Source organism: Heteronotia binoei, chromosome 10, assembly GCF_032191835.1.
Source record: "Heteronotia binoei isolate CCM8104 ecotype False Entrance Well chromosome 10, APGP_CSIRO_Hbin_v1, whole genome shotgun sequence".
NCBI lineage: Eukaryota > Metazoa > Chordata > Lepidosauria > Squamata > Gekkonidae > Heteronotia > Heteronotia binoei.
In genome coordinates this window covers 37,771,025-37,786,404 of record NC_083232.1, presented here as the reverse complement: position 1 = coordinate 37,786,404, position 15,380 = coordinate 37,771,025, and the positions used below count along the sequence as shown (strand labels likewise).

The window sequence follows — 15,380 nt, the reverse complement described above, 5'->3', positions numbered from 1 at the left end:
TAGAACATCATTCTCCCCCAAATCCATTCTCTCTCAGCATCTCTGTGAAGCAATTCAGACTGTTTGTGATGAGCCCAAAGTCAACCAATGGGCTTCTATGGTAGAAGTGGGGATGTGAACCTGGATTGCCCAGGGTCCCAGTCTACCACTCTTTTCACTACTCCACACACCTGCACCTTGCAGTACTGGTACTGTGTTGAGGTTTGTGCCATGGAGCTGCTCATAGTATTCTTTGACTTTGGTTTTATCTATTCTTCCCTTGTTTCCAAAAACGATGTATATTTTGTTTTTCTGCCTTTGGCTGTTTTGTAGTTGCATCCTAAACACCTTTAAAACAGAAGTAGCCCTTACTTATATTCAAAGGAGGGCAAAGGGCACATTTTTACTCACTTGCTGGACACAACAGAAATTGTATTTCAGCATATTTTTACCATATTGTAGTTTATGAGACTGTTTGTTGTATTATCTTGTTTTTACTGCACTGTTTTCTAATTTCTGTTCTCAGTATTTTGCATTTCTTATATGTCATGCCTTACACCATTTTTATTGAAGTATTTTCTGACTTTGTAATCCAATCTTATTACACTACTTATTATGTCTTATACTGTTCCTTTTGTTTTAAATTTGGTAATCTGCCTTGAGTTTCAGCAAGAAAAGAAGATTATAAAGTAAATAAATAAATTTTGTTGCCAACACACTGAGTCATCAAGAGGAGGTCCCAATGATTAATGATTTAGATATCATTGTGTTAGAATATGTTTGTGTTCTGCAAGACCAAGTTTGCATGCAGTGCCAAAACTCACCCAGACCCTTTGCTTCATACTTGAGTTTGAAACCTTGCCCTCCATTATGGCTGTCAGAAATGAAGCGGACAAACAGCTGATTATCTGAGGTATGCATGGTAGAAAAGGAACTGCTACCACAAAAATGGCCATTTCCTCCATTGGGTCCTAGTGGTGGGGCAAAGAGATTGGGTCCATTTCTGAGCTAAAAAGAAAATTATGAACATTGTCACTGAGAAAAGCTGTCAAGAAATGGGCCAGAACAGCATTCTGGGGAATGTATCACTGTCAATAATCTACACATCATTGTTAAATGTGCAAGGCAGATTGCTGTCCTTACTTTAGCTTCACAACAAACCTGTGACATCAAACTGTTGTTCCTGCTTTTCAGATGCAGAACTGAAACTGAGATATAGTCTCTTGCCCAAGATCATCCAATGAATTCATCAGTGACTGGGAATTTATCCCAGCTGTTCCAAGAATACCTTACATGTCAGAGAATCATTGAATCCACAATGTGCGTATTTGTAGTTCTTCCCATATATTGGAAAGAATATTATATGTATATATTGACTATGGGAACACTGTCAGTTATGGCATCCAGTGGTGTCTAAAAAGGTAAAGGTAGTCTCCTGTGCATGTACCGAGTTGTTACCGACCCATGGGGTGACGTTACATTGTGACATTTCCTGGCAGACTTTTTACAGGGTGGTTTGCCATTGCCTTCCCCAGTCATCTATACTTTACCCCCAGCAAGCTGGGTACTCATTTTACTGGCCTCAGAAGGATGGAAAGATGAGTCAACCTTGAACTGGCTACCTGAACCCAGCTTCTGCTGGGATTGAACTCAGGTCATGAGCAGAGCTTGGACTGCAGTACTGCAGCTTACCACTCTGTGCCATGGGGCTCCAGCGGTGTCTACAGATCGTTAAAAGGCACATATTATTTATTCCCCATAAAGAGATAATTTCAAGTATCTACTATATATGAAGCAGCCTTCACACAGTCTTCTGAGACTATCTGGCTTTCATAAACATGTATTCAGTACTAATATTCAGCATGAAGACTTGTGGAAACAATTGGTCTATCTGTATTTACTGTAACTGGCAAATCTGTACCAGCATATTGTATAAAGACACTGAAATAAGGAAAAAGAACTACAAATGTTTTCCCGCCCTCCCTGGCCTTCACAAGGTATGCAACCCGTTCCTCAAGAGCAGACTAAACTCCTTGTCTAACCATTGTTGCCTCACCTCAACATAATCTCCATGGGTGCAAGAAGCATCTTCATTCAGCACCTGGAATGGCTCTTCAAAATGAACACCAATGATTAAACCAGGAGTAACCAAAATATGCCAGGAACAATTAAGATTAGGAGGATAGGTTTGTCCATAGTTTGGTGACGTGATCACACCTTTGTGTGCATGCAAGTAACCACCACAACCTGAATAAAAGAGAATAGAGTACAAGTTAATGTTATTCAATCCAGATTCCATTCAAAAGTACACAACCAGGCATTATTAATCCAAAACTTCAGTTATTCGATTTGTTGTAGAATTTTCCCTACCAACCAGGGCTAAGTCTGGCCAACAATTCATAGGATTGCACTGTGCATTTCATTAGCAGAGCTCCAGAACAAATGTACTTGAAGCTCTCACAATAATATTAAGACAAAATAAAATAATAAAACCAACCAATAAGAATAACCAACAATAACACCACCAAACAAGACTAGTGCAATAATTTAAAATTATCCAGACCAGCCTAAAACTAACCTTAAACCCAGACTAACCCTAAAAAAACAAACAAAAACCCTCCAGAACAGAAAGTTAACCAAACCAAGACATAATTAAAAAAAACACTATGCATGTTTTCAAGAACAAAAGTTGCTATGCCCTGAGACCGATTCAAGTGGGTACCCATGTTGGTCTGATGCAACAGCAGGGCTTTTTTGGTTAAAAAAAAAAAAAGCCTATCAGGAACTCATTTACATATTAGGCCACACCTCCTGACACCAAGCCTGCCAAAACTGCATTCCTGAGCGTTCCTGCTCAAAAAAGTCCTGTGCAACAGTAAGAGTCCAGTAGCACTTGTTGGTCTTAACACTTTATTGGTCTTAAAGGTGCTACTATGCTCTGAGAATCCCCCTCAGTTCTGCTTCTATCAGATTTCCTTTCATTTTCATGAGTTGAAATGGCCTCCTGACAGTTCCATGTGGTAACAATGTAAGCTACCATTTTTTGGTACCTTACTGATTTTCTAGCTTGTAAGGGGGTGTGTGTCTTATTTTGCAATTCTAATATGTAAAACTAGATTATTTTAGCACATAAAGATTCAAGGGGACAGGAATCACCTCCTAGTAATTTTTTTCTTCTTTAAAAGGATAATGAGATTTAACCCCAAGATATATTGACTGACTCTTTGAAATATCAAATAAATGTGCAATATCGTATACTTGGAGCACCACCAAAGGTATCATATGGCTTTTGCCTTGCTGGCCACTCACAGCCAAATTGTTCCCCACAACTTGTTAGTGATATGACTGTCCTACAGCAGGTATGACACAATTTCTTCAACAAATTCAGAAAATATATGAAGGTCTAGGAACATAGTCAAGTATGTGTTTATAAATTATATAGATTATCTCTTATTTCTCCAGAATAAAACAATATTTGAATGAATATCCAATTTAAACCAGTCTGCTCTATTTATCTTATAACTCAGTTTTTAAACATTTCAGGATCTTACCATTTTTTTTGAATGCACAAATAAAATTGTGCCTTCATTTATGCAGCACACTGTCCAATCAATTTTAAAAGCCACAACATTGGCAAGGGGATTTTGCAACCTGGCTGTAAAAAAATTTTGTGTTTATTATGTACTTCTGGAGAAGTATCAAAAAGTTTCTGCAACTATGTTTTTTGTAATTCTACATTGGGAAAAAAAATCCTTTTAAAAAGTTTGCAACAGAGGACAAAGATAAACTGCAAAAAAAGAGTTCAAGACAGGCAGCCATGTTAGTCTCTCTGTAGCAGTAGAAAAGAGTAAGAAACCAGAAGCACCTTAAAAACTAACAAAATTTGTGGTAGAGCATGAGTTTTTGTGAGTCATTGCTCATTCTTCACATACAGCTAGATTAGAAGGTAACACAATTTATCTGTAATATTTATGCCCCAATTTGATTTCAAATAAAATACTATCACAATATTCAGTAAGAATATAAGTTATCTACATAGGACAGTAGAAAAGGAGTCCAGTAGCACCTTAAAAGAGCCTTGTGCAGTGGTCATTTTGTAGAAAAAATAGGTGGTGGAGCTCATCCAGGGATTATTATGCAGCTGCACGTACTATTCAATGGACAAGGAGGTGGAACTCTCAAAAGGAGGAGGTGGAACTCTTAGAAAGGTTCAGGAGCGCAGCTTCTGTGAGCTACCACTGAATCTGAGGCCTGGCCTTGTGGTGCAGAGTGGTAAAGCTGCAGTACTGCAGTCAGAGCTCTTTGCTCACAACCTGAGTTCGATCCTGGTTGAAGCTGGGTTCAAGTAGCTGACTCAAGGTTGACTCAGCCTTCCATTCTTCTGAGGTTAGTAAAATGAGTACCCAGCTTGCTGGGGGGAAAGTGTAGATGACTGGGGAAGGCAATGGCAAACCACCCTGTAAAAAGTCTGCCATGAAAACGTCGTGATGTGACATCATCCAAGAGTCAGAATTAAGTGGTGCTTGCACAGGGGACTATCTTTACCTTTTTTAGCACCTTAAAGACTAACCAAATTTGTTATAGGGTATAAGCTTTTGTGAATCACTGCTCATTTCTTCAGAAGTGAAGAAGCAACTCACTTTTGTGGAAAGAAGCAAAAAAACCAACTCACTTTTGTGGAAAGAAGCATTAAACCCAGCCCCAGTGACGCTTTCATCTGAAGTGAACTGAATGAACAAAGAATCCCCAGTTGATCTTATTGGTCCAGGAATTTCACGGCCACATACAGTGGACAGAACAGGTGCTAGACTGTTGTCTCCTAGGAAAAGAAACAGGACAGCATGGCACAGAATTGTACCCAAAGCTAAGGCTCCTATACCAGCTGCTTGCAATATTTTCCACCACCACCACCACCCTTTTTAAGTAGCCAAACTTTATACATTATACTGCAAAGTTGTCAGTCTGGTCTCCAGTTACTGACACTGGTAGCCAGATCTATTTAGGTAGTTATTCCATATATTTCCACCCTTTAAACTCTAATAGAGAAGCTTCAATGTGCATGGAAATATCTCAAAGGGCTTCCTTCAGTATCTAAGATTTAAGATCACAGTATTTAATTGTATGCCCTTGAAAGGAGTGTTCTTTGTCATAATGAATTACATAGATCTCTTCTAATTTCTTGTATTTCAGAAACTTTTGTACTTTGGAAAATTTGCCTTTGCTGATTGCAGGAAGCCAGTCACAACAGCCTATTTCAGCTGCACAAGAGTCTTGAAAAATGAGGACTGCTGAAACACTTGGTGGCTCCTTATGGTAGTAATGTAGGGCTGCCAAGTTCCTACCAGGGTGGGGGATCCCCCACTTTGGTGGGCCCCAACCTGCCGGCAGGGAGGAGACTGGTGGGGGGGATCCCCACCCCCAAAGAGTCCTGTTACCGCACAGCATGTGTGGCGCCTGGAAGTGACATATTGCCGTGGGCACATCACGTGGGGACGCTCTAGGAATTCACAGGAAACTCTATGGTTTTGTGTGAGGATGCTCTAGCAATTTGGGGGGAAACTTTATGTGACATCATTGCACTGCGCAAGCTGTGCACACATGCACAAAAGTGCTCCGCTGGCAGCCACAGGGGACTTGGCAACCCTACAGTAATGTGTGGCAGTCTCATGTCACTTAGAGTCAAAGGCAGGGCAGGACAAGCCAAGCATCAGATATTAAATTTCATTTTGAATTGTGATAATTATGGGGGATATAAAAAACCAGGCCTTCTGTTTGTATCTCTTATCACGGAAAAGTGCTGGCATTTCTCACCATCTCTGAAGACAAGTTTATCATAGTCGCATGAGCCATGAGTCTCAATGTCTAGAGCCAGGATGTTGAATTCCACTGTGGAGTTTCGTGATCGGATAACCCAGATGCAGTCTGCCAGATTACTGTACTCTGAGGGCCAGCCTGGCGAGAACAGGAACAATGGAGCATTGCTGGCTGTTGCTACACCTCCACAGGCACCTGTGAGAAAATAATTTAAACAGAAGTTAAATTGGTGGGATGATAGTATGCTAGTATTTTGTTAACTGATAAGACAACTCTTGAATTGTTGGCAGCAGAGCATTTGAAGATACATTAAGTAGCTCCTGTCCCAACAGTATTTATTACTTGCTTGACATTTTAGATGATATTAGTATCTTGTGTACCTCTGCTGAAATTTTATCTCCATTCATTTACATTCCTAAAGTATGTCACTTGTACAGGGCCCAAGCATAATCCCCCTGGGCTGGATACAAACTTGTAGGATGTGTCCTCTGTACCATATATGCACACAATCTCATGAGTCATTGTGTGTGTGTGTGTAATTTAATCATTGTAATAGTTTGAAGACTGTGCCAGGCCCCATTGAGTCCCAGTAAAGTATACCCATTTCTCTCTCCCCATGGCTTAGATCCTGCACTTGCTTCTACTTTTGACTTTCCATCCAATCAACTCCGTTTGAGGCCCTGCTTTACAACATCTGCTGTTCTGACTGACTGCAAGACCATCTGTGCAGTACAAAGTGTGTTACAAAAAGTAGGGCCTTTGCCCCCACCCAAGTCAGAAGAAAGAAACATACACAGGATTGGGTTTTATTAAAAGCCACTTTATTAACTATTTACACCTTTTGTGGCAAGAGCAAACCCAAGTGCAGAAAGAGGCCAAGGCCAGGGGTTGCCTTTGGCAACCTCCTTGCCATATATTGGGTGATCCACCCTTGCCCTGGGTGTGAGCCATCCCTCTGGCTCACCACCTGGCTGGCATGGCAAACATGATGCTGTCCTGGAGCTCTCTCCCTAAGCTGTGAAACCTAGAGGGGAGGAGCCCAGTCAGGCTAGTCCCAAAGGCAGTCCTCATTCCCTGCCCTGGGCTGAAAAAACTGAAAGTTGAGCCTGACGGACCCCTTTGACCCCCAACAGGGAAGGTGCCACATCAGATCTGTGTTTCCTTTTCCCCGCATTAATCTGCCATGTGACTAATACTATTCACTGGAACCACAATGTCCAGTTTGCCCTTAATCCACTGACAACAGTGCAAAGTAGCCCCCCCCCACTTTATTTGCCATTCAAAGGAGGGGTGAAAAATTCCTACCCAGCCTCAAAAAGTGACCAGCCAAAGCCTACGCTGCATACAGGGTGGGGGATGGGGTGGGTCAAATACACGGTAGAAAGAGGAGTGACAGGGTGGGATCATCCTTTAATGCCTGCCAGCTCTGCCCCTCTGCTGTGATGATGGGCATCATACATCCCTGCCTCTTCCTCCTTCTGAGGAAGGCAAAGCAGCCCCCACCCACATCAGACATAGGTTCCACAGCCACTAAGGAGCCAGATTACAACTGGAGCCTCAGGGCTATGGAATGATCTCCCAGTAGAGCTGAAGAATTTTTGCTTTCTCTTAGGAAAAGCCAGCTAGCCTTTCCTTTTTCTAAAAATATTGCCATTTGCTTCTTCTTCATACACCAGATCATTTGCCTCTGGCCACAAACAATACAGGCAATGGGAGTTTATTGTACCCCTTGAAAGAAGCTGAAACTTGTGGCCCTGGCTGTGCAGCAGTTAAACTTCCATACCTGCCCACCTCTTCTAATCTGGGCTCTTGCTTTGTCTCTGGCTCTACAGTCTAAATGGAAACAATCCCAAATTGGCATATATACTTTATCGTGAACTAGTGTGACACTACTACACATGCTTTAGGGGGCACCCTTCTGAAAGGCCTCTTAGCACTAAATTATACTGTTCCATTTTGAAGTCATGAAAATCACAAGCCAACAATCTACATGTTTTCATTGTCTGTATTAATTTCATTTCATTTTTAGATTTATATTCTGCCCTTTCCCAGAAGCGGGCCCAGGGCAGCTTACAACAGAAATTTAACACAGAGATTAAAGTATAAAAACATCATAATAATATACAGCATAAAAGTCTGAGGGCAGTACAATATAACAACCAGTTTAGGAAGGCATGACCATACAGCAACATATAGGCCAAAATCTGGCAGCATAGCACAGTTATTAGTTAGATGACCAGGATACATACCTCTAGGAGTGGTCTGTCCAATGTCTCTAGGTGCTTCCATGGCATACCAGTTCAAAAGGAAACCTCTTCCATTTACAGAAAAATCAGAGATGAACTGAAGAGTAACTGAGCTTCCAGAGGAAGTGAATGAAGAAAGGGTTACACCACAGTATACTTCAATGAGTCGAGAGTGTATGTTCGGACCATCATAGACCTGTATCATTGAGATAAGTAAAGGTGTTGAGATAATTAGTTTTCTGTAAGGGTTTGTTCACACTACACTAAATAATGCATTTTGCAACTGAATTTTTGCTATTCTTACACAGTAAAAACCCAGACCAATTTCCCACTCACCTTACGCTGCTCGCACGTTCCTCTTCTCAGCAGGGCTTCCTTCCGATTTCACACTATCTGCCCAGGAACTGCAGCTATCGTTGGCTTTTTCATGGGGCAAACAGAAACTGGGTTTTAGAGGTTTCTGTTTGCCCTGCAAAAAAGTCAACACTAGCTGCAGCCCCGGGGCAGATAGTGTGAAATCAGAAGGAAGCCCTGTTGAGAAGAGGAACGTGAGAGCGGCGTAAGGTGAGTGGGAAATTGGTCCCGGTTGCAAAATGCATTTAGATAGTGTGAATGCATGCTGTTTTCCGTAAATGATAAATGAAAAGTACATTACTGGTTGAGTTTCTTAACCATCAATTTGCAGATGACACCCAACTCTATCTGCTGATGGACGGCCGGCCTGACTGCGTCCCTGAGAATTTAGACCGGGCCTTACAGGACATGGCAACTTGGTTGAGGGAGAGCGGGCTGAAATTGAATCCAGCGAAGACAGAAGTCCTTTGTCTGGGTCGGGGCGCTCGGGAAGGGGAAATACCTCTTCCGGTCTTCGATGGGGTGCCGCTGAAAGCGGCGCACCGGGTTAGGAGTCTGGGAGTTTTACTGGAGCCTTCATTATCAATGGAGGCCCAGATTGCAGCCACCGCCAAGTCAGCCTTTTTCCACCTAAGGCGGGCAAGGCAGTTGGCCCCCTTCCTAGAGCGCCAAGACCTGGCAACGGTACTTCACACAACGGTCACCTCGAGACTGGATTACTGCAATGCCCTCTACATGGGGCTGCCTCTGTACCGAACCCGGAAGCTGCAGCTGGTGCAGAATGCAGCGGCTAGACTGCTGCTGGGGCTTCCTAAATGGGAGCACATACAGCCTGGACTGCGCGAGCTGCACTGGCTGTCAGTTATATATCGGGTTCGTTACAAAGTGCTGGCCATTACCTTTAAAGCCCTATATGGTCGAGGACCTGTCTACCTTAGGGACCGTCTCTCCCCATATGAACCCCAGAGAGCACTGAGGTCAGCCGGAAAAAACTTGCTGACTACTCCCGGGCCGAGAGAGGTGAAGCTGCAATGTACCTGTAACCGGGCCTTCTCCTCTGTAGCCCCGAGCCTATGGAACCAACTTCCAGAGGAAATGCGGGCCCTGCGGGACCTTGAACAATTCCGCAGGGCCTGCAAGACCTTCCTCTTCCGACTGGCTTTCGCTGATGAAGAAAGAAATTACTAATGATAACCGCCATCCTAAAAGAACAGTATTAGCACTTTTTATTAACTTAATTAACTAATTTTTAAACTTAATCAGAATTTTAATGCTTAAATGTAATTTTGTGTTTTTTGCTTCTTTGTATAATTGAAATTTGTATGATATTGTTAGCCGCCCTGAGCCTGCTTCGGCGGGGAGGGCGGGGTACAAATAAAATGATCTAATCTAATCTAATCTAACTTCAGAGTTAGTATTCAGACTTAAGTATTCACAACTTAGATGATATGGTTGCCAATGCCAGAATGGGAAATTCCTGGAGATTTGTGTGTGGACCTGGGAGGTATGAGGTTTCAGGAGGGGAGGAATCTCAGTGGGGTGTAATGCTCAGAATCCATCCTCCAAAGCAGCCATTTTCTCCAGGGGAACTGATCTCTGTAGTCTGGAGATTGCTAGTAATTCCAAGGGATCTCCAAGCCCCACCAGGAGGTTGGCAGCCCTACGGTAACATTGGGATAGAAGGTACTCAGTGCTTCATTCAAAATTGCTTCACTGTGGACTGCTTTTCCAAGAAGAAAATAACTCCTCTCTAATTTAATGAGAAACAAATGAGCATCCTTATAAAGAACATATATTTATTACTATGATACATAAGACCAGGCTTAAAAAAAAAGAAATATGCCTGAACATCAAAACAATGTAAGATTATGTTTCTATTTCCAATTATTTCAGTATTGCACTAAAACATGGAATATAAAACTAGAAGGTATCTCCTTAGAATTCAATCCTCATATGCTTTTGAAATGTTTATACCCAATTATGATAGTTTCTTTCCAACTCACTCTCTGGTCACTAAGGAAGGAAGGCGGCAAACACATTCGTTTTGCTGTAATAAGTCCCACTGAATTTTATGAGATATTCTTCTGAGCAAATATGATTAGGACTGGACTGTAATGGTCTATTTATTCTACAAAAGTCAATGTGATAGTTCAGGACTAGACTATAACTGGGGGTGGGTGGAAACTGGGTTCAAATCCCCATACTGGTGGTGGCCTCCTTGGTCTATTACCATTACTGCTGAAGTTTAAAAAGAAAAGATAGAATTGCACTAGAAAACATGAAAATATGGAACAGCTTATGAGAAAGAACACTGTATTGTTTTTCTCAGTTTTCATTTGCAGCATATGCTTTATATTAAAGGATAATATAGCAACAATGTGATTTTAAAACCCCAGAGAGAAGGAAATATGACACAAATCCTCTTTATGTGCCTTGAACTTTGGATAAGAAAAGTAGATTTATTTATTAATTTAATGACTACATTTGTATCTCACTGTTCTCCACAATGGTGGTCCCTTTCTCCATTTTGTCATGAGGGGTAGGTTAGGTTGAGATTGTGTGACTAGCATAAGGTCACTCAGCAAGCTTCCATGGTAGAGTAGGGATTTGAACCTGGATCTCCAACTCCTAGTCTGACACTTTAACCTCAAATAATGCACAATCTGCAGTAAAACCCACAACACACAAGGAGGACAAATAGTAACCTTCATGATTCTGGACATTGCCTCTGGGGAGAAGTATCTGTTTGGGTTCTGAAGCAATGTAGAAGCCCAAGAGAGCCTGCCTTGTTTACAGTGTTTATAAAATATATAAATATTCTTATCTACAGCTCCAGGCAGTACAGTGGCTTGGATTCAAAGCAGTGTTGGCAAGGGCACAAGGATTTCCACTTGTGGAGAACAATTTTCTGGCTTCTCTTGTCCTGCTGCAGCTCCAAATGCCTGCTGAAAACCTATTCCTGCTCACTCCTGACAGACTCAGGACTTCAAAAGTTTAAACCAGGGGTCCTCAAACTACGGCCCGCGGGCCAAATGCGGCCCGCTGAGGACGTTTATGCGGCCGGCCAGGTTATGGCAAAATCAGACCGGAAGTGACATTTGACCTAAACTCGCGTTAGCAACGCACACTTCCGGCACTGGGCTGAGGCGGCGGAGACAGAGTGTGAGGTGATACCGAGGTGAGGTGAGTTCCCAGGCCGGGGTGTGTGGTGTGGGGAAGGGAGAGAGATGCAGAAGACGGAGAACTGACGGCCCGCGGCCTTGTACAGTAACGGCAGTCCGGCCCTCCAACAGTCTGAGGGACAGTGAACTGGCCCCCTATTTAAAAAGTTTGAGGACCCCTGGTTTAAACCATGTTTTGAGGTCTTGTGTTTTCCAGGGAATGCCAGAGCAATGTACTCAGCAAATACCATCTTACATCTGCCTAGCTGTGAAGTACAGGAAAGGGAAAATCCTGGACAGATGTACAAGGAGAGGAGGGCAAGAGGCACAGAGGTATAAAAGAAGTATGGGCAGACTGTCAATGCAACCTATAGGGAAATTTTATGGAGGGCTACTGCCCTAGAGGAGCACTGGAAGGCAGGTGAAAGCAGAGCCAAGCACCAGCAATTCTACAGTGCCTTGGGAAGCACTTGGATCCTTCAGGTATAATAATGGCCAGCATCAGCTCACCAATTGTCTTTTCCTACAGGGTTGCCAATTTGAGGGAGGAGGCAAGGCCAATGATCACTGATGACCCTGCCTCGTTGGCTTGCAGAATCATAGAGACCACTCTGTTTGGCTTTTTTCAGGATCATTTTAACATCCTAGGTCACCTTTGACAGAAGAAATGGCAATGGCATATATATAATAAAGACACAATGAAAAGGAAAGAGTCAGAAACAGGCAGAGACTGTAGTTGGAAAGGATACAGGAAAGGCAGGGAAATACAGGTAGATGTAGAAGACTGTGGAGGAATTCTATAGATGGTGCAGTACGAAACAGCTGCCCAGGATGGTAGTAACAGAAATAATCATAAGGGTTCATGTGGATTAGCAAAATGATAAGCCTTAGTATGTGGAACAACTTTTAAAATGACTACTATAAAGTGTCACCCTTTATTCACTTGATATTACTCTTCTCTGTTTATTGTCAACAACGATTTTGATATAAAGGCAATATCAGAAAGCATCTGTACTAAAGTCTCCAAGAGGATGAGTTGCTTCTTGGATGGACTAATGACTTTGTTTTGTTACTTTTGGGGTTTTTTAACCATAGCCTATGTCGGTTCACAAAGAGATTTGCAACTTCAGGTTCACCTTCAGCTTGTCGTAGTCACAGATTCTAAACTCCTCGATATCCATCTGTTGAAACTGGCCATGGATCAACTGGGTTGCATTCACAGTTATCGTCCACTGATAGTTGGAATTGTGCGGGTAGTTTCTAGGCCAGAGAGGGGAGGCAATTTGTCCACTACTTCCCACAATGTTATTTCCAAACACTGAAATATAAGAGATTAAAATAAAACACTCTTCAAATCACTTCGTTGTATTAATAGTTATATTGTTGTTTTATTATATTGTCTTGTTTTTAAGTTGAATTGTTATTTTAAAATGTTGTTAGCTGCCCTGAGCCTGTAAGGGGAGGGCAGGATACAAATCTGATTAAATAAATAAATAAATAGCAACTTTGGAAACATATTCTAAGTAGTTTTCTCCTGTATTTCCTGCTCATACAAATGACCATGTATTGAGAAAGCCCAACAGTAGCAAATACTATGTTTGCATTTAGCTAAGCACCTAGTGGATATCTCTATATATTACAGATGTAATTAAACTAAGTATATATATTATTAAATTATTGTGAGGGGAAGGGAGCCATTCACTGGGCCTCTGAAAGCACAGCTATTTTTGTTATTACATATTTTTTGTGTATCTCCCCTACCAACCTCCCTTTATTTGAAACCTGATAATTTTTGTTTTAAGTTCAATGGTATTTACTTACAGTGAGCAAATGTGGCTCGGAAGCCCAATCCACTACCTGAGCCATCTGAGACGAATTTAACCCATAATGACTGTGAGGTGATGATAGTTGTACCATTCATCAGTAAGGAGTTTCCACAATATCGCCCCATCAGCCCGCCACCAAGAATGCCTTCCCAAATTTCTAGATAGTCCTTGGCACAGTTTTCACTTTCTTCCAATTGAAATTCTCTGTTTTGAAGAATAATATGAATGCATTATACCACAAATGGATATGGATGTAGTGGATCATTGTTCATTAACCTATCAATATTTTCCTGCTCTTCCGTATACAAAGGTTAAGTATATAGTAATAAAGATCTAAGATTTTAAAATATGCATAAATCTAATGATTTTTGCAGTGGAAAAGTTTATTAAAGGTCCTCATATCGTACTACACTGCTGTACTCAGTATTCTTTGTACCACCATTTCACCTACTGTGTCTTCATAAGCTATTTTATTTTTCATATTCTATAGTGAGGTTCAACATTCTACCCTCCTCTAATTGCTATTAGTTCAAGATTTTTCTTTTTTCCCTTTCTTTCCTAATTTATATTAATTTATATAATAACAACAAATAAAAAAGGTTAATAACTCCATACAGATCTAATATATATCACAGTGTATAATCACAAAAATTAAACAACAGCACTAAGTATAGAACTAATAAAGATCTGCATAATTAACAGCAGTGACAATTTCCCAGTGGCTAATATGTTCCTTTAAGACATTTCTACACCACTTTTCACTACAAAGGGACCAAAACCTAACAGTAATTTCCAAAACAATATAATTTAAATAAATAAGACAATGAAAGACAACATACATGTCCTCATTCTTTGGAATGGCTATTGTAGTCCCCAGTTATTTCTAGGACAGGAGAATTGTGTCCTTGGAGAATCATAACTATGGATGATCCCACACCCAGTTCTATCTTGCTTCCCCTCAATGGGGAGAAAGTTCAAAGTGAGCATAGCTTGGACTGCCAGCAAATCCTCCTTTTCTCAGGTTATCATCTCTTAACATATTATTATAGGGACTTTACTTGATTCTTTGGTAGCTTTGGTCATGTTTCCTTCCAATAACCAAGGTTAAAATTCAACTTTTGTACTTCCTCCCTCTATCATGGGACCAGTTCTGGACTCAGGACCCCCACTATTCTAGGGCATGTCAGACTATTTCCCTTTAAAATATCCTAGATTATAAAACTTTATTTTGGAGAATGTTTTATATATACAAGAATCGGTGGGGAGGGCGGGATATAAATAAAATAAATAAATTGCCCTGTGAAATGTTTTTGCTACTGATAATGGTTGTTTGGACATAGGAATGGGTTCTATGGAAAATGAACAAATCCAGAAAATACTGCTTCAGGACCATGTCACCAGATCATCTTTGCATGGTGGACAATGGATAACAAAATATAGGGGTGACTGGGAAGCAATGAGAAAGGGGCCAAGTTAGCATCACTTGCTCATTTGTTTTTGTACTTCTAAGTAATTTTGGGCTCAGACTTATACAGGTAGCCCTTTATTCCAGCTAGAATTATAGTTGCCTTTGTTTACCTGTTAGTTCCTCCTCTTCTTCATGGAAAAAGACATGCACAATAGCTCACTGTAGGGTGAAAATAATACCAGCCCCTAGCTTGAGCAGTAGAGCATTTTATGTTTTTATTAAAATATTTATTTCTGACCTTTGCTTGTTAGCTCAAGGCAGCTTCTTAATTACATATTAAAAACATACAAAATGAGGACTTCAGGGCTCCATCACCTTGGCTTCAGAGGGGCTCGCAGATCCTCCTGTGGCAACTCTGAGTCTGGCTGTTGGAGGGGTGTCACAGAAGCGATACCCCCATAGAAAAAGCCTGGAAGAGGCTTTTTCTTCAGCATGGAATTTTTATGGGGAGAGAGGGGTTCAGCGGCGGCTGCCCCTGTGTTTCCTGTATGTCCTGAGGCTCCGCAGCCATGAAAAGCTGGTGTACCAGCAG

The 15,380-nt window shown here is 41.4% G+C and overlaps 1 protein-coding gene across 1 annotated transcript in view; it reads right to left on the bottom strand.

The window, feature by feature from the left end:
- CUBN (cubilin) overlaps positions 1 to 15,380 on the bottom strand; it is a 211,622-nt gene that overhangs the window by 62,714 nt on the left and 133,528 nt on the right. The window contains exons 37-43 of the mRNA XM_060248423.1: positions 13,376 to 13,584; positions 12,691 to 12,872; positions 8,043 to 8,235; positions 5,791 to 5,988; positions 4,652 to 4,798; positions 2,036 to 2,226; positions 804 to 987 (exon numbers count right to left, since the gene is read on the bottom strand). Coding sequence (XP_060104406.1) covers positions 804 to 987; positions 2,036 to 2,226; positions 4,652 to 4,798; positions 5,791 to 5,988; positions 8,043 to 8,235; positions 12,691 to 12,872; positions 13,376 to 13,584 — 1,304 coding nt within the window. The remainder of the gene's footprint in view (positions 1 to 803; positions 988 to 2,035; positions 2,227 to 4,651; positions 4,799 to 5,790; positions 5,989 to 8,042; positions 8,236 to 12,690; positions 12,873 to 13,375; positions 13,585 to 15,380) is intronic.